Consider the following 20103-nt stretch of genomic DNA (forward strand, 5'->3'; position numbering starts at 1 on the left):
TGCCCTTACATTTAAAAACTGAACATAGAAATTACTTATTCATTAAAGGCAGATAAAGAAAACCAGTCTCATTCCCTTGCCCCAGACCAAATAAATGTGGCAAACCCCACTATGGTAAGTTTGTTTCTTTTTGTACCTGTTTTAATGATAAAAGGGTTAGTTATTAATAAAATATAAAAATAATGAAGAGTACCCCAATCTCATTGTAGTCAAGATGTACTTTATACTTACTCCTATGTTTTCTCCCCCTTAAAAACAAAACAAAACAAAAAAAAAACTAGAAAAAATAGTAAAAGGGATTTGGGTTTAACTTTCTCATTCGTCAACCACAAAATATGAATTGGCCCAAAGAACTAAGAGTTGAATATCACAATTATGATACCCCAACACACAAAACATACACACACATATACAAATTATACAAATTAAGAACCAATGAATACCAACATTTTACTGGGCTAAATGGAAAGAAGACTCTTAAAGAAACTTTACTGGTAGGCAATATACCATATCTAGTATTAATTAAATAAACAAAAACAAATAAAAATAAATAAAAATAACACCTTTGGGGGGCTGAGCATTTGGAATGTTTCCGGAGTAGGGGAGTCTTTTTCCCTTTGTAAAGTCTAAAATGAAGAGAAGCATTGGGTAAGTTGACCTGCACACCCACACTCTCTCAGGTAATCTTACATTAACAGCCCTTGATCAAAAGCTGACATTCTGAATGTCCTTCATAGACAACATGCATAACAAGCAAAGCTTATAGCGCACACAAAGAAACAACTCCAGCCCCTCCCCCCTTTTTTGGTCAAACATAAATCCAAGCTCATTCCTTAGTAGAATTGTCATTAGACACAAAATTAAGACAAAGGAAAAAATGTGTAAGAGAGGCCATTCCAGGATGCGCTGTTGAGTCAAATTAGCAGAACATGAGCACAAATTACAATCACAAGTACTAAAGATACTCGATATAACGATGCACATAGGTTTGTGGGAAAAACAAATATACTCAAACAATACATGCCTTATTAAACAGGAAAGAAATATTTGCCAACTTCTCTGATTTTTCCCCAAATCACATCTGCTTATATAAATTTGAGTAAAATAACCCAATCACTTCTAAAATAAAAAATTATAGAAACATGTTTTAAAACATTTACACATTTTGAAAAACAGACTATTTTCTATAATCACTGAAGTTTTAAAATGAAAGTACATTTGTAGAATAGCAATGTATCATTACTTTTCACACAGATGAAATATACTACATATCCCAATCCCTCTCTCAGTTCAGTGGTAAAGAACTGCCTTGAAGAGTGTGCAGTTTATAATAATAAAGAGAATTGACATTGATTTCAGAACAAAAGTCTGTTCTTCTTAAATGTGTAAATGATTATTTCACCCTGGGTCAGTTTTCCACTATAAAATTTCAAATGGAAGTGAAGATGAAGTCCTAAAAATGCAAACTGATTTAATGGGCACCTGGGTGGCTCAGCTGGTTAAAAATGCCAACTGATTTGTAACAAATCCATGTTTATGACTGAAATCTTTCTGTTGTTTATGAATTAGCCTAAGCACAGAACCTAATATTTTCCAAGCTATTTCTACAGGTAAATGTTCACAAATTATCTCCATAACTGCTCCCAATTTTTCAATATGGAACCAAAAAAATTGGCAAGTACTTACAAATTAGAAAAGAAAAGGGGCATCAAAACACAATGACACATCAACTGGTAAAGCAAGCCATTTTATAAGAACATTCATGCAAGCCATCATTGTATACCCTACCATTTCTCTAGCATTTCGGCACAGAGCCATATCAGGATCCAATTTATCACGAACAAAATAGTTCCTTTCATTCATCTCTGATCGAAGCGTCTTTCCCTTAATTAAGTATACATTAGCCATGTATGGGACATTCCATATCCCTCTGAAAGTAAAGACAAGACATTCCAAAATACCACAAATAAAAAATATTTAAAGTTTTATTTTTATGTTCTCAAAACAAATGCCTTTTATGTTTTAAATTTTGTATATATAAAGCATTGAATCAAATTACATGCAAATGCAAACACATGTAATGATATGTAACATAGACACACATAGATGACATTACTTACTATATACCACACAATAAATCACTATCTCCCTACATAAACTTCATTTTAGGGTTATCTGTTTAGCATTTTGGCTACAATCTTTCACTTCATTTATAAAAGTATAATATTCTGTTATACAGAAAGAGCTTCCATTTAGGATCAAGCAGTTTGACAGCAAAAATAATCACATACAACCTGTGGTGTGCTAGAACTAGCTCACACTGACTCCCCAGAGCACTTAGCTATGCTCAATGACTTCTTCTTGGAAGCTTGAAATCAGTTATGGCAGAAGCATTTACGCCACAGAAATGGGCAAACACTACAAATCAGGGCAACCCTCAACCCCAAGATCCAGTTGTTAGACCCTTACCAGCACACCACTGAGTAGAGCCTAAACTTCTCCTAAAATATATTCTTTTGAAATTCACTAAACTATCTCAGATTTCTTGAGAAAGAGAAGATATGAAGAAATAGAGCTAGAAGTACGTGAGGGGTGGGAGATACTTTATTTTGTCCTTCATTCTTCCCCACATTTGTCTTTTTACTCTAAACATGACTCATTTCCTAAGACTAGTGAGTAGGTTTCACCGAAAGACATATAGGCCTGTTGCTTTTAGGTAACAGAAAGGAAAGATTTTGACCAAGGAAATGTAGTTAGATATTAAAACGAATATGATTTCCTTTAGTTTTGCTAGATGAACCTCAAGGGAAATAGCCATAAAAGATACACAATGTATCATCTGAACTCAGAAATTTGTCACTGGCAGAGTATGCAGTATCTCAGTTTTGAAGAAACACACACAGACACGCATACCCGTGTGCATACATGTCATAAGATGTCATTCCTTCATGTAGCTTTTGGACATGAAGTGCATTTTTGTATTAACTACATCAAAAACTTCTCCCATATTCTTTTCCTTATACTTTAAACAACAGTGACAGGAGACTGTACAAAATATCACCAGCACCTAAAGCAACTTTAAGGAAACATTAATTCTATATTCTACTTCTGTAAACCCTTACTTATTTTGGTTATACCCACAGACAATATCAGGCATTTTGTCTACACAAATCATCCCAGAGACAATCAAATATTTTGAAACAACAGAGTATGATCTGAACTGTCTTTTCTCAGCTACCATGCTTCTTAATTGCAGCTAAAAAAAAGCTTTTATCGTATTATTCAAATCTACTATTACTATTTTCACAAATAAAACATCTTTTTAATACTCAAATATTCATCAAAAAGTATGTGGGGTTCTTATTCTAAATTTAGAGGCACATATCTTTAGTCATGAAAGAATGTTTTCCTTTTTTAATTGGGCTGATATATCTGAGAAATTAGGCAAAGCCTTTAACATCTCAGTCACTCTGGTTCATCATCTATATGAAGAAAAAGGACAACATTCCACTTTATTACTACCTTAGCAAAAAAAAAATTATCTCAATTCTGATTATTTTTTAGTCTAAAACATATCAACTGTTGTCTCTGAAATAAATATCAATCACGTATACACTTGGTAGCAAGTATATTCTTTTCAAACTCTAGAAATGGAAATCAGATTGGTGAAGAATTTGATCTTTAAAGCAGAATATTAGCTATGTTACATAGAAAACTCTTGCAGTAGGAAATGTTATAAGGTAAATCATTGCTTTTGGTATTGATTTTGTTTGTTCACTTGTAATGTTTTTTTAAATTTTTTAAAATTTTATGTCTTTATTTGAAGGGAGAGAGACAGCAAGAGAGGGAATACAAGCAGGGGGAGTGGGAGAGGGAGAAGCAGGCTTCCTGCTGAACAGGGACCCATCCCCCCTTCTACCAGTGCGGGGCTTGATACCAGGCTCCTGGGATCATGAATTGAGCCAAGGCAGAGGCTTAACGACTGAGCAACGGGGCGGGGGTGGGGGGGTGGGGTGGGGTGGCTGTTCACTTGTAAATTTTAAAAGCCATCAAAACAACTGTCATCCTGGCTTCATCATGCCAATAGATAAGCTAAATGAAATTCCTTTTCTAAACTTTTAATTAAATAATATTAGTCTTCTGACACTGTCTCATGGCTACTCCCACCTACCATGCAGTATCTCTTAGTATTTTCCACAACAGTTAAGTTTGTTCTGTGAAGATTTAGAACTTCAATGACAGATTTTTGTAATATTATTTTACACTAGTATTTCAGGATCCCAAGTGGTCTCCAGGTTTTCAGATTTCCACTAATCATGAAGAAAAGAGGAAAAAAACCTTAGGTAATGTGAACAAGACCACATTTAGAGATTATGGCACTTTACATTAAAAGACTGACCAAGTAACTTACACTCTATTCCCTTGAACAATATCCACATAATCTTCAGATCGAGCATAGTATCCATCAGGACTCAAGGCTCCCCAGAAGTTGGACCACAGCTTTCCATGACGAGTTACGAGAGGAGCAATGATCTTTCTAAAGACAGCGTGAAAAGAAAAACAAATCCAAGTAATTATTTATTCTTAAATTACCACAGAATTTTGTTTTGGGCTTAGCACGATACATGCAACACTAAAGTTCATTTAATACCTATGTAATGAGCTCAAAAAAAAAGTAAAATAAAAGAGAAACAGGAATTTCCACTTTTTCTTAAATAAGCACACTGCTGATTTTCAATGATGTTACTTAAGAGTAACAAGAAAGGCAAAGTAATTGAAAATGCTAATGAAAGCATAAAAATGACTTTTAAAAGTACTTATATCCAACTAAGTCAAATTACCTTAATTATTTAATTATTTTAAGCATTTCAGAAATTATACAAAATGAAGTAAAATATTTTCATTGTCATTGAGAAGACATAACAATCCCTCGTGCATTGAAGTACCAATAAATATTTGTTGAATAAAAAAATGCATAACGATGAGCTGAGATATTTGTAAATAGGCCAGTTTTCCTAAAGTTAAGTCCTGAATTACTTTAAAGTATGTTTCCTTTTTTTTTAAACTTTTAAAATGGGTTGTGCTAGTCCTGGCAATACTGGACATTCTTCTGTCCCTTCAACTACTTAAAAAAAACAAGACAGAGGGTAATTGCCATAGCACCCTGTCTGACTACCTACCAGTTCCTTTGAGACAAGCACATGTTACAAATTCAAAATATGTCAGATTTTTTTCTTAGGAAAATCTGATTTATAATGTGTCAACACTTTCCAAATGAGGTAATTCTGAGATTCTTCTAGAATTATTTTAAAAACAAAGTAAATTATAGTGGTGTCAATTTTTAAGAAAAGCTCACCCAACTCTTCCATGAGGAAGTTTATGAACCAGGTATTTGCCACAAAAAACCTATACTCCAGTCCTGTGAGCACCAGGGGTGCTTTTTCCCTTACCTACAGAAAAGTGAAACATAGTTTGTAAATACTTATCATTCAAAATAGTGATTTTCGTTATTTTTCCTGGTTCCTATTAAAAGGAAATGTTAACCAGAAACATTTAAATGTTGTTTTGTTTAGAATATCTATAATATTAGAAATGATAATATAAATTAGAATTTACATATTATGTTAATTTAAGGAATAATTCAATAGTGATAACTGATAAGATCGAATATATACTAGAAAAACAAATCTTGTAATTTATAATCCCAGCTGCCTTCCAAAGAAGGTTGGGCAAAGAAATGGAACTCAAAATCCATCTTAAGTGTGCCTCAACGTTCTGTTTTGTTTTTGTTTTTTTTTTCCTTCAAAATATTCTATTTATTTATTTATTTAACAGAGAGATACACAGCGAGAGAAAGAACAGAAGTAGGGGGAGTGGGAGAGGGAGAAGCAGGCTTCCCACAGAGCAGGGAGCCTGCTCCATCCCAGGACCCTGGGATCACCACCCAAGCCAAAGGCAGACGCTTACCAACTGAGCCACCACCCAGGCACCCCTCAACGTTTTGAGTGCTGAAATACAGTAAAGCCCCTCATCCATGGTGTCACTTTCCATGGTTTCTATTACCCAGGGCCAACCATGGTCCAGAAGCAGATGACTTCTTCTGATGAATCATCAGATCAACAGTAGCTTAATACTAAGTCACACTGCCTGTGTCATTCACCTCCCTTCATCTCCTCACACTGGCATTTTATCATCTCACATCATCAAAAGAAGCATGAGTACAGAACAAAAGGATATTTTGAGAGAGATCGCATCCACATAACTTTTATTACAGTATCTTGTTATAACTGTTCTATTTTTATTATTGCTGTTAATCTCTTATGTGAGCAATTTATAAATTAAACTTTATTGCAGGTCTGTAAGTATAGGAAAAAAACGTAGTGTATATAGAGTTTGGAATTATCTGTGGTTTCCGGCATCCAATGGAGGTCTTGGAACGTATCCCCTGTTGGTTAAGGGGGAACTACTTTATCAGAATAGCAGTGGGGGATGATGAATTACACTACATTACTGAAGGAGTAAAATCTGGAGTAAGACAGTGAATAGGGGAGATGGGAAAAGAGAGCTGATGAAATGCTGGAAAGCTACATGACCTAAGATGCGATCCATCCCTTGTTCCTCTAACCTTCAGTCAAGTCTGCTAAATCTCACAAATTTTTGTTGTGTGCAAATTCTTTACGAAAACTATATGCTTGGATACAGAAGCAAGAACCATAAGTATCATATGAACCTAAACATTTGATCAGTAACAGAAATTTATGGAATTGGAAAAATATCCTAAGTTTTATTGGCCTTTCAAGGGCAATGGCCCCAGAGGGCAGTTGAGTTACTTATGAAGGAATTTTTTTTTTTTTTACAAGGTTTAAAACATTAGATTAACATTAAAGGGATATATATATGTTAAATACATAATATGAATTCATTAAATGGTTCACTGTAAGAATAAGTACCTGCAAAAGTGTCATATAATAAAAACATATTAAGTATTATCTAAAAAATGTACATTCCAGGGATGCCTGGGTGGCTCAGTCAGCTAAGCGACTGCCTTCGGCTCAGTTCATGATCCCAGGGTCCTAGGATTGAGTCCCCCATGGGCTCCTTGCTCAGCAGGGAACCTGCTTCTTCCACTGCCTGCTCTGCTTGCTGCTCCCCCTGCTTGTGCTCTCTCTCCCTCTCTCTGACAAATAAATAAATAAAATCTTTAAAAATAAAAAATAAAAATTGTACATTCCATAATATTGAATTTAAATCAAATTAAGAGGCAATTAACAGTGCAAATTCAAGAAAATATTACTGAATTCCGCTAGGTTTTAAGAGTCACAAATTGCAACTCAATCCCATATCTCTAAGGTAGGCTGTTCTTCCTTACTTAAGGATCAAAGCATTATTTATATGTTTTGAAAAATTGCTTGCAATTTATAGATATACAGTGGGGCTGTATATACAGATTAATACTAAACGGTCTTAGATTTTGAAGTAATAACTGAATTCTCAAACTGGCAAATCATGACATATAGAGGAGATTAGTACAGCATAACAGATTTCTCATATATTTTAGTCAGCAAAATAAAAACAGTAATTCTAACATTTCACTGCTAACCATTCTATTTGCTAAGAGAAATAATTGCATTAATATATGTAAACATACTTAAAAACAATACCTGGCATTTAGTAAGCACTCATTAAAGGTGGGCTATTAGTAGGAGGATTAATGACTACTAGTAGCAATAGGTGTAATATAATAAATAATGATTAATAGCATGATAAGCTGATATAGATGATTTTTTCACACTTCAATTTCATTAAATAAAAACAGTCACTGCCGAGTAATAATTACTAGTTCAGTACTAAATAAAATCACGGATCTCTGAAATTTCTTTCAAATTCTAAGAACTTAGGTCTCTGTTTGCAGTAACTTTTTAGGTCATAAGTTTTATGAAATTCTACTTCAAAAATATGTACAGATAATTTAAAGATTCCAAATTTACAGATATATCATGATTTCACATTACTTTTAACAGAAAAATAGGTCAAATATAATTGATAAACATTGCATTTGTGGTTGTAACTAATATTAAATACTTCTAATTTTCATTAGGTTGTTTTCTATTTAACTTCTTTAAAAGAAAACTTATCAGAATTTTAAGTTTGTAATGCACAGAAAATAACTTCATGTGATTTCCCTTAATTCACTAAACACAGGTATGTAAGCATAGTGTGTCCACATAGACACAGAAAATGATTATCATTTTAAAAATAAATTGACAATGAATCTTATGCAGTACCTGTTTTGTTCAATCAAAATTTTTAAGGTCCTTGGATTTGTCAAAACAACATCTGCATCCATACTAAAATAATAATCACAATTTTCATCCTGACGGCAAAAATCCCTAACATTGAAAAAGAAATAAGAATTAGATAAAACAAATAGTTGCTAGTTGAAAAATGTCAACATAAAGCTTATATATAAAATAAAGTTTCTCTACCATATTCTTCTAATCAAAATAGTAAGACAGTCTCCAAAGGGATAAATATTGTCTTAGATTTCAAAATGGTCAGTTTATCAACATAGATATTCATATGGAGATCAACACTAAAAATTTTAGGTCAAGTATAATACATTTTCAAGCTACTAAAAAGTTTAAGGCATAAAAGACCCAGTCAGAATGGCAATTTAGAAGTTAGTACTTAGACCTCTCTAAAAGGAAACATAGTTTATCTCAATACATTTATCAACAACTTTTTTTCACAAATCAAAATGTTTTTTGCACACATACACATACACACAGTGCAAAATCTCGCTTATTCAACAACTCAGTTTTAAGTGAAACTTGGAGATACAAATGTATTATTGCTGATAATTGATACCTAGATATTTAGATATACAAATAACTCGGAGATACAAATGTGTATTATCAATACTTTTTAAACTTGATTTGCATGGAATTCTTTCTAAGAAATTTACTCCCCTGCTTCTTATCAGGGGTCATGGATTATGATATATGTTTTTCTTCGTAGAGTCTTGGTAGAATCTGTAGCATTATCATCAGGAACAAGAAGGAAAGAACAACTTTTGGTATACAGGATGCTTCCAAGTATTAATGGTTTCTACATTTGGGGCTCTCGCCTTTTGAGCTCCACTCCCTCACTGCTAATCCTAGTTACCAATTTCCACCCTTGTCAGTATGTATCCCTATTCCACATTTGTTTCTACACAACTGTCATATAAATCAGCAGAGAGGAAACTTTGCTAAAACTTTGTGCAAAGAAATAGAGACAATTTTTTTAAAGTTTTGTAATTATGTATGATGATAGATGGTAACTAAACTTATTTTGGTGATCATTTTTCAAAATGTATACAAATATTGAATTATTACGTTGTACATCTAAAGCTAATATATGTGAATTATACCTCAATTAAATACATAAATAAAAGAAAAATAAAATAGCCAAAATTATTTTGGAATAAAAACTGAAGGAATTATACTGCTTGATTTCAAGATTAATATAAATCCCTGGTAATAAAGTGGGGCATCGATCTAAGATCAACAGAAGACAGTAGAGAGTTCACAATAGTTCATAAATATTCAGTAAATTGATTTTTGACCAAAGCCTGGTCAATTATATGGGAAAAGAAAGCCTTCAAATAAAAAGGAGTGTTGAAACTACTGGAATTCCTTTTGCAAAGAATAAAATTTGATTCCTACTTCACTCCAAACACAAAAATATATTCAGGATGAATTGTAGATTGAAACATCTTAAACATAAATGCTAGAACAATAAAGCTTTTAAAATTCCAAAGGATGTTTTCATGACATTGGAATAAAAAATATTTCTTAAATAGAAAATAAACCCAAAAAGCACAAAGCATAAAATTTAAAAAAAAGAGAGAGAGAAATGGAATTTTATTGAAATTCAAATTTCTTCTCCTCAAAAGACATGGTTAAAAAAGTAAAAAATCAAGCCACAGAATGGAGCAAATATTCACAAAATATCATTCACACCCCTTGTATACAGATTATATAATGAACTCCTACAAATAAACAACAAAAAAGACAAACCAATGTAAACAAAAATGCACAAAAGACTTCAACAGATACTCCACAAATGAATACATACAAATAGCCAATTAATATACAAATAGGGAATTCGTTGTCAGGGAATTAAATTAGAATCACAGTAAGATATTTTTGTTACCCAATAGAGTAGCTAAAATGAAAAAGATGGACAACATAACTGTTGACAAATGTGAAGCTGCCAGTGGTCTGAACTACCTTGCTGTCAGGAGTGTACAATGGTATAATGGTTTGGAGGACTATTTAGCAGTTTCTTATAAAGTCAAACATACATTTACTCTAACCCTCCACCCTAGTTAGTCTACTCCGGGGTATGTTCCTAAAATATATTGAAGCAAAATACGTACACACATACACACAGACATACACTTCTAATAAGGAGTCTTCATTAGCAATCTTATTCAAGTGGCTCCAAACTGGACATGATCTAATTCTATCAATCAGTAAGTATAAAATCATTTGTGGTATATTCATATGACAGTCTTAGTGATGAAAAGAATGAGTTGCTGATGACTGTATTGACATGAGTGAATGAAAATACACTGTACTGAGCCAAAGAAGCCAGACACAACAGAGTATATTAAAAAAACTTAGAGAAAATAAGTTCCAAATGTGGATCCAGGGTACTCTCCAATGACTAAATTATGGAACCATTAGTTTTGTCTTTCTGAGGCCCGTTTTCCTGCCTCTATCTTTATTCTCACACAAGGCACTACCCATCACTCTGTACCGTGAGCTTCCACAACACATGAGAACATCTGAAGAGAAGTCACATGACTTATTCACCTTTTTCTCAGCAGCTCTTAACTCCCTGCCGGCATATTCAATTAACATTCACTGAAAAATGATTGTTCTATTATAACCAGAATTTTACTAGTGATCTGGCTAAACAAAGAACCTAAAACTTTCTTTGGAGGGTTATAGTTTTATCTAGATTAGTAGGTGGCTAGAAAATAGGAATACCCTTCACACCCCATAATCTGAAACACACATTTTCACCACACATAATCTTCAGATAGTAAACATTTAAATCACTGCTACCACAACCATACTATTGATTTGTCTAAGTATTTTTTTAATATCTTATTTTAAGTAATCTCTGCTCCCAACATGAGGCTCAAACTCATGACCCAGAGATCAAGAGTCATATGCTCTTCTGACTGAGCCAGCCAGGCACCCCTGTTGGAGTATGTTTTTAAATCTTGATCTGCAGTTCAATTAATAGTTTGATTAAATATGTTGACTCTTAGCCATACCTGTCTATCTTTCTCTCTCTATATATATGTATATCTATATGTATTATGTATGTAATTTCCATTGCCTTTTACAAGTAAATACACACAAATGTAGATATAGTGTAAGAGTAGAGGTGTGCTCATGAGCATACACAAGTACATACGCGTATACACACACACACACACACACACACACACACACAGAGTTGACATACTCAAGTTCAGGATACTAATTTTGAAGAAAAGTTGTTTTTCTTCACATTTCTTTAGTAGCAATTACTTAATTTAAATTGATTAAAACATACATTCCCATGTTTCTGGCTTCAGCTTGACTTAGATTTTCTTCTGGTCCTACTATTTTTATAGTATTGATTTCAAGTTTAGCTTTATCAAAAAATACTTTGATGTCCTTTTCATGATAAACTTCCTGTAATATATTTTAAAAATGGAAAATTAGTGTGGAAATGACAATAGGATGACTGAAATATTCAGAAGTATTCATATGTAGGTTTGGCATCATATTCAAAGTCGTGAATTCCACAATTAACATATTCCCTCAATTACAGATGAAATAACCTATATCAAACACATTATATTTAAATGTCACCTAAATATCACATGAAGAATCTAAAATAGGTATACATCAATATCTTATAAATAGAAGATACACAAGATTTTTCTAACATCTACTCCTGGACACGTACTTAAAGAAATATTTAAATCCTGAGTGCTACAAAATGTTTCTGCTTGAAGGAAAAATGGCTTGTAGACTGAAAATTTCAGACATGTGCTTTAAAACATCCAATATCCAAAAAAAAAGTCTATTAAACCTAATAGATATTAGTCTAAGTTATAAATATAATATTTTATAAAATAAGTATTATAACACTCTCTGAAGCCAGAGAGAAAAATGGTCATATATAAAATTGTATTTTTACAAAAAGTAGGTAAAGTTTAACAAAACTCCGTTGATAAGGAAATATAATAGGAAATCATGAACATAAAACTCATCAAATTAGTATGATTCAACTATGCTAAAATTTAGATAAGATTATGTGTGTCCAAAATTAGAGCATTTCAGAGCTTTTTGTGTATTGTTTCACTAAGTTATTTGAAAGATTTTCACAGTTTGTTAAAACTACTTATAGCATAAAAGCTGCATAGAGTTAATTTTATATATAAAAAAAAGAGAAGACAAAATCCCCTCTCATCACAAGGTCCTATGAAAGGAGAATGACATAAATATAATGACACAATATATAAAAACAAAACATTTCAATGTAAATAAATATGACACATTTTACGAAGCAAATGCTAAATGATTCACCTTTTAAACTAATTTTAGCTGGTTTTCTGCAAATTTAAAATATTCTATGGAAAAGGCAAATGATAAGCTGACATGTACATTAGGAGGAAAGAACAACATTAAACAAAAAGCATTGGGCAAAACAGAGAAAATGCATACTTCATAGTTACTGTAATTTTCTAGAAGATGTTAAGTGTCAATTGTTTTAACTGGAAAGAGACAAGTAAATGGGAAAATATTGAGGAAAACTGTCTTTAAGTTTAGATTATATGTGGGAGGTTTGGGGGAGGTTCTGATTATTTTTGGAGGAAATGACAGTATCAAAATCCTTTGGGGAAGAGAATGCCATTGTGTGATTAATCAAAACAATACAATATCTGGAAGCTATTTTCAGTTCTGATGTCACAGTATTAACTTAAACTGCAAACAATTTCATGACCAGTTCCATCAAAGGTCCTAGAACTAACCCAAAGGCAAAGGAATATGAGGACCTTTGGCATTTCTTCACTTATATATTAAGCTGAGCCATATGAAAGTAGCTGATATTCCACTATTTTGGGTCTACAAAATTGGGTTTCATGGAACTCACTCCAATATTGTGATACTAGTTTCCAGACTCTAAAGTCCTTAGGTCCTAAAAAACTGGGAAGTAATTACCCCTCAAATTCTCCACTGTATTTTTAGCTCAATGGGTTATTTGAGACATAAATAAATAATAGCAAATAGTTCCAAAGAAGATCAAAAACAATTTTCACATAAAATATTCATTTCTCAAATACTTACTTTGTTATGAATAAAGAGTTTAAGTGCGTCTTTTGGGTAATCCAGTGTCAACAATATGTCCAGAAATCGAGGTAGGAAAGGGGTTGGTTGTTCGATAAAAACTCCTATTGTTACATTTGGATGGACCTTTGTTTTATGGCAAACATAAAAGCAAATTATTACTAGTGTGGATGTACTCTAAATACTATTTAAGTCTTAATCAATACAACATAAAATATATTAGGAATATGAGTTCAACATAATCTGCTAAATTTAATTGTCCCGTGGCAATTGTCTAACATTTAGAATACATTCCTATGGCCCCCATCAAAGTGATTTCCCAATCATATCTTGACATTATGACTTAAGTTTGAGGAGGAAACTCACTATCATATTTATTATATAAAAGTAATAAAGGAAATTGCCTACTCTACCATTCAATGCTTCCTTTATGATAGTTTTTAAAGAAATGTCCTTCAGATCTGAATCTACTTATCATCTTCATCTAAGAATCAGAATACTAATTGTGTTTCCCTTTTGGTTTCTATGGCTTGGAAATTCAGCGTTTAATTTGTAGCTCAGATAAAGCAATCATGGAGGTCTTGAGCCTTTATCTCTATCTTTAAATATTTCCTTTTATCTCCTTTATGGATAGCACTTTATTTTGCTTCATTATTATATATAAGAAAACTATTTTCTTTCACTAACATAGTTCATCTTGTTAAATCTATTTCTATAGATTTTTAAGAATTCTTTTTGGTTATGTTTTAGAGGATAGTTTATCTTTCATTCATTGCAATGAGAACTCTTGAAGTAGTTATTATTATTTGTTCATCCTTATGATGAGCAACACTTACAACAAGGAGTAAAACGTTCCTGGCTTAAAAAATTTACAAATGGTTGGGGAAGACCGAAATGTAAGTAAATGACCATGTAATAGTGTTATTATCAAAACTATATGAAAGATTTTGTTATAATGCCTTTTTAAAACATGTCTTAAAGCCTGAATTTAAAGATTAAAGATTTTTAGAAGTATCATATATATGTTTGTACTGAATTAGGTACCTCCTCTCCCATCTTTTCATGATGGATGCCTCATATATTTCTGTTACCTGGATCATAACTTAATATTTGTTTGCACTGAAGTACACCTTATATACTATCGTTACTTCTTTATCAATTTATTCACTCACCCAAATATTTATTACTGAATAAAAGAATACAAACAACTAAAGACAAAATATCTACCCTCTAAGAGTTCTCAGTTTAAGAGGGGAAATAAGTAAAAAGAAGATTACAACTCTCCCTTATTAAATGAAATAATACATTTCATAATAACTTTAGAGTTACTTATTCCAAAATTCCACACGAGGAAAATGGGATTTACAGAAATTAAGCAACTCAGAATTCGTAATTAGTAGGTAAAGATGAGGTTATTAATGTGTTACCTTTTTATTATCCAAGTTTGTTTTATATATTAATGATAATACAACAGTTAACATATATTGAAGGCTTAGCACTTCATATGTATATATAATTTATACATATAAGATATTATTTATATAATATATTTTATATAGAAAGAAACTTGCCTATGGCCCACATCTAAGAATATGGTAGGCCTGAGATCATAACTACCCACATAATTTTAATTTTTATATCCCTACTGCAAAATAACTAAAATTTTTTTAAATTTAAGTAAATATATTTTAATTTAAGTAAATATTTTTCTATCTTTGCACAAGAAAGTTTATGTAAAAGAAGACCGAACAGATAAAAAGCATTAACACTCCCTCCAAAGGACAACACTACTTTCTGCAAAAAAGATCAGGATGGATTTTTAGACATCACAGTGCTGCTTCATTCAAAAATATTCTGGCACTCTTTCCAGATAGGAAATATTCAGTTTGTTATTTGAGAGACCAGCCAAAAAGTCTTATTTTTAAGAAAAGTAAGGCTCTATTCAGAAGTTCCTAAATGTGCACAAGTTACTTTTTGTCCTCCTTTCAGACAGTGATAAGCATAGAAACTAATTCAGGAACTTCAGTTCTTTCCAGTGAGAGTATTTTATATTCGCATGGATCCAAGAGTTACAAAGACCCTATAACCGGGAATTTTATTTTTGCTTATATTGGTTCTACCTATCTGGCATGTGGTAGAAACGCAATAAACCTATGATGAATGAAGGAAAGAATCAGTCTTAATGACAAAATCATCCCTAGAATCCAGCTGTTCATACACACAATAAGTCTTCCAAGTAACGAGCAATTTCTTGGAAGAAAAATGTTACTATAAGATATCCTAAAACTGCTCTGGTTGATGACAGAAGAAGGATGCATCAAAATGTTCTACAGGTAAATATTATTTCTAATTGCTCCTTTACCCTCAAGGTATAAAAGATAAACTACAGCTATAATTGTCTATGAAACATACAGCACCGTGCCAGGCATATAATATGTACCTGCAGTGGTCAAGAATACAGGGTCTAGAGCCTGACTGCCTACATTCAAATCCCACCTTCAACGCCTAAAAAAACTGGATGCCGTTAAGCAAAATTACTTAATTCGTATGTACTTCAGTTTTTCATTTGTAAAACTGAATCAATGGTACTTAAGAGATTTTGTGAATTTTAATTGAGTTACTTTATGTAAAATATTTACAATAAGGTCTTTAGTTATATAATCATATGTTATTTTTTAAATCATCAATTTTGAAAATCAAGCACGGAGAGTACTAGTCAATAAAATGCTAAAGCATTTTTTCCTAGTGTTTTGATTAAGTTAGCAGACTAAAATAAAACAAGAGCATCCAATCATAACAAGCTATTAAATATTAACAACTAAGTCTCTTTTGTTGGGATCAATTACTAGCCAGTTTTACTTTCAAAAACAGTTCAGAAACACACAAATCTAGCAATTTTCTGAGTCATCATGTTTTGGCTTTTATAAATCCATTATCTACCATATCACTAAAACTATAAAATAACATGCTTCTTTTGAAAAATCATTGCATTTCATGACACTGTGCTTTTTATTTCTACATTTCACACATAGTCAGTTCACTCACATCTACTGTTGATAAGTCAATGGTATCCAGATCACAAAGAGTGCAGCCATTATCCTGCGTCCACGCATTTGGTACATAGTTTCCAAAATAGTTCAGGAGAATCTAGTAAATGAAGGAAAACTGTATTAAGAAAGTAAGCCTTTCCTATCAATGTGCTTTCATTCCATAAACATCTAGTTTCAAAGCAGGTTTTCTGCATTAGATAGATTCCTTAATAATTCTGCTAACATTTAGCACCTAGAGGTATACACTGAACTAAATTCTCTCCAGATGATGAATCATAAAATCAGGGCAAACTTTGTCTAGAAAGGCCAAAAAATTATTTATAAATCACAAAGGTCACTTTATTTCAGTATGTAAGAAATAATACCAGATGAGACAGAATTTTTTTTATACATTTTTTTAAGGTTTTTATTTATTTATTTGACAGACATCACAAGTAGGCAGAGAGGCAGGCAGAGAGACATGGGGAAGTAGGCTCCCTGCTGAGCAGAGAGCCCGACGTGGGGCCCAATCCCAGGACCCTGAGACATGACCCGAACCGAAGACAGAGGCTTAACCCACTGAGCCACCCAGGCGCCCCTAGATGAGACAGAATTTAAGAAATACGTCAAATAATGAAACACAGTTTTAATTGAGTTCATGAGACTTAGCAAAAACACCACTGATAAGAGCCGTCATGGGAACTGTAAGTTGGTAATAAGATAAAAATGATGAGAGGCCTAGTGCAGACACCTGCAGTGGATGGGGGTAGTGCCAGTGTAATCTCTTGCCAACCATCACCACACAAAACAGGTATTATATATTTACCTTATCACCAAAAAGCACTAAACTCTTCCAGGAACCTCTGCGACCTATGACTTATAAACTAGGCTTCTGGGCAGTGGTTCAGGGGCACTGACTTCAGGAAAAGAAAGCTTGCAGATTAGAACAGATCTAGAACAAGGTCCTAATTACTGCCCCCTGGTCCCCACAAATCCTATAAACAGTAAAATGAAGTGCAATACTGCTTCCCCATCTACCCCTTTCAGACCACTCAGAGCATCTCCTTTGTAACTCATTTTCCCCTCTCCTAAGGCATCTCCTGGCAATCATTTCATTTGTAAAATCTGAGTCGCTTGTATGTGTTTTGGGTGGAGAAGAAAAGGAAGATAGAGACATAAACACTAAAATATGAGCCCTCAAACAAATCCTGAGTATTTCTAGAGTGCAAACATTATAGGGAAAATCCTGATTTACTTTTTAAAAAATCAGCACACTTTTCTACTGCAATTTCAATACCTGAAGTGGTATGAACATTTGTAGTTTTTAAATTTTTATGTTTTTATTTCTTTTCAAAAACTATTTTACTTCAAGACAGTGAAGCTGCAGCAAACTAGCTTTAGCTGTGATTTTATAGTACTGTGAAAAGGAAGCACGTAAAATCGTCACTATGCTTATAAAATCATTAAGTTTTCATTAGAAAGGTGAGATAAACTCAAAAGAAAAACATGTCAATATATTAAAGATGGTCAAAAATGTACAGAAGTGCCAACTGGATTTTTCTAGCTTCCTAAGACCCTAAAAGATCCTCCAGTTCAGAATAGATGAGGTAATTAGTCTAGTACCATTTTTCTAGATTCCTCTCAAATATTTCAGATACCATCCAGATATTTCTACTGTACTAAAACTGAAACAAATGTTGAAACAGTACAATATTCATTACAATGAGAAAATCTTTGTGTAATCTGTAGAGTACGATCATAGGATGTAGGATCATAGGAAAAGTAACTCATTCACATCTCTTTTGAACTACATGATAATTCAGAAAACAAATTACAAGGCAGGAAATATGTACTCGTGAAATTCATTAATGACATTTCAAGAGTCAATATGGTCATTTAAATGTGCCTCTAAAGTAAAAACAAAAGTTTTGCTATTGTCAAATTACAAATGCAAACATTAATCATTCACATTCTATATAATATGGTTTTGAAGGAAGAAAAAAGATTCATTTGAAAATGGATCCTATACTAAGCATTACTTCTAAAAGAAATTTTAAAAACCTTTTTTAAAGGCTAGTGGGAAATGTAATTTGTTTTTGTTTTTTTTTTAAAGAAGAAAAAACATCCCCCAAATAGTTGACCGTATCTAGAATTCCCAACAATGTGTAAAGACTGGCACTTTCCTCATCTCAGAAATCTCATAAAAATTAAATATTTATTTCATGAATTATTGATCAGTCTATTAGAACGCTTATGGGAATGTGAAAATGATCAATCTCTTTTAAAAGGTTAGAGCATAAAAGGCATTACTTTTAGTTTTCAGAATTAAGACTTTATTTTTAACCGTTCCACTTTCTACTTTTTATACCTCAATTTAATTTTCATAGATAATTAACATATTTTAAAAGCATTACTTTTGACTGGACACCTCTCTCCTTTGGATCTCTCACTACACACGGAGAAGTTATCCATCACTCACCCCCCCCTTCATTTACATCTGTTTTCTTCATTAAAATCTGCAGACATTTATGCTGGCAGCTTTGGAAAGTTCAGAAAACTGTTTCTGTAGTTTGGCTGTTCCGAGCAGTTCTCAGCTACGAGGTGGTAGTACTTCCCTGATCCTTCTTGCACAATTATCAAACCCTTTCCAGGAATGATGTCATTTCATTGGCAAAGAAACTTTTCCAACCAATCTTTTCTTTTCTGTTTCTTTTCTTTTTTCTTTCTCTCTCTCCCACTCTTTCTTCCAAATCATCCAATTATTCAAGGTCATACTGACCAAGTATGTACAAAATTAACATCGCTATTTTTACTGCAAATTAGTTTGCCCTCTCCTAAGGCACATGCTTATTTTCATGTGCAAATTAGGTGATTGGATCTTCTTCTGTTCAATCTTAGCTTCTATAAAAATACCACCAATTTCATGATTAACTTAACATGTATATTATCTGATATTTAAAAGAAAAGGTTAGGTATTAAAGTAAGCATCTTATGATGTGTTACTAACAGTAAATGAGCTTCAAGCATAAAAAGTAAAGTTTCAGCCAGAAATCACAGTTCCTGTCTAAAAACTTATTTATATCAGATTCTATGTATCTAACCAAGTATGAAAATAATTATGTAGATAACATATTTCAAATAAAATGAAACTTTGTTTTAAATAACACATTTTAAATAAAATAAAACTTTATTTTAAAGAACATACCTTAAATAAAATATTACTTAAAAACAAAATTATTTACATATCATTATGAAAACAAATGAAAAGTATAATGCTTATAGATATAGACTGAAAGGACATAAAAACAGAAAGAAATCATGAACAAAACAATATCAAAGTGTAGGTCAGTGGAATAAAGTGATTTTTTATTAATTAAAAAATTATATATTTATATAATTTAATTATAATTTAAAAATTTTAATAGCATGAGATTTAGAGAAAATAACTAACTTTAATAACTTCAGTCCACAAACACATTAAAAACAATTTATCATTTACAGATTATGTTCAATTTTTAAATGAAAAAAATGGCTTAAATATTATGTTATGTCAATGTTATGGTCCAAAGACACTGACCTTATATTCACCCTTTACTAAATAAAATAATAAGTAAAATTAACTTACAAAAATTCATACAGAATATCCTTTTGCCTTTCATGATGACTAAAAAAAC

The 20103-nt window shown here is 32.2% G+C and overlaps 1 protein-coding gene across 2 annotated transcripts in view; it reads right to left on the reverse strand.

Moving 5' to 3' along the window:
• PLOD2 (procollagen-lysine,2-oxoglutarate 5-dioxygenase 2) overlaps positions 1-20103 on the reverse strand; it is a 94708-nt gene that overhangs the window by 7500 nt on the left and 67105 nt on the right. The window contains exons 8-14 of one of the 2 annotated variants that reach the window (XM_032852425.1): positions 16446-16547; positions 13401-13526; positions 11617-11738; positions 8286-8390; positions 4412-4537; positions 1789-1930; positions 564-626 (exon numbers count right to left, since the gene is read on the reverse strand). In XM_032852425.1, the coding sequence (XP_032708316.1) occupies positions 564-626; positions 1789-1930; positions 4412-4537; positions 8286-8390; positions 11617-11738; positions 13401-13526; positions 16446-16547 (786 nt within the window). The remainder of the gene's footprint in view (positions 1-563; positions 627-1788; positions 1931-4411; positions 4538-8285; positions 8391-11616; positions 11739-13400; positions 13527-16445; positions 16548-20103) is intronic. The other variant, XM_032852426.1, reaches the window with a different exon arrangement.

This window comes from Lontra canadensis, unplaced genomic scaffold, assembly GCF_010015895.1.
Source record: "Lontra canadensis isolate GAN:19392208 unplaced genomic scaffold, GSC_riverotter_1.0 scaffold6, whole genome shotgun sequence".
NCBI lineage: Eukaryota > Metazoa > Chordata > Mammalia > Carnivora > Mustelidae > Lontra > Lontra canadensis.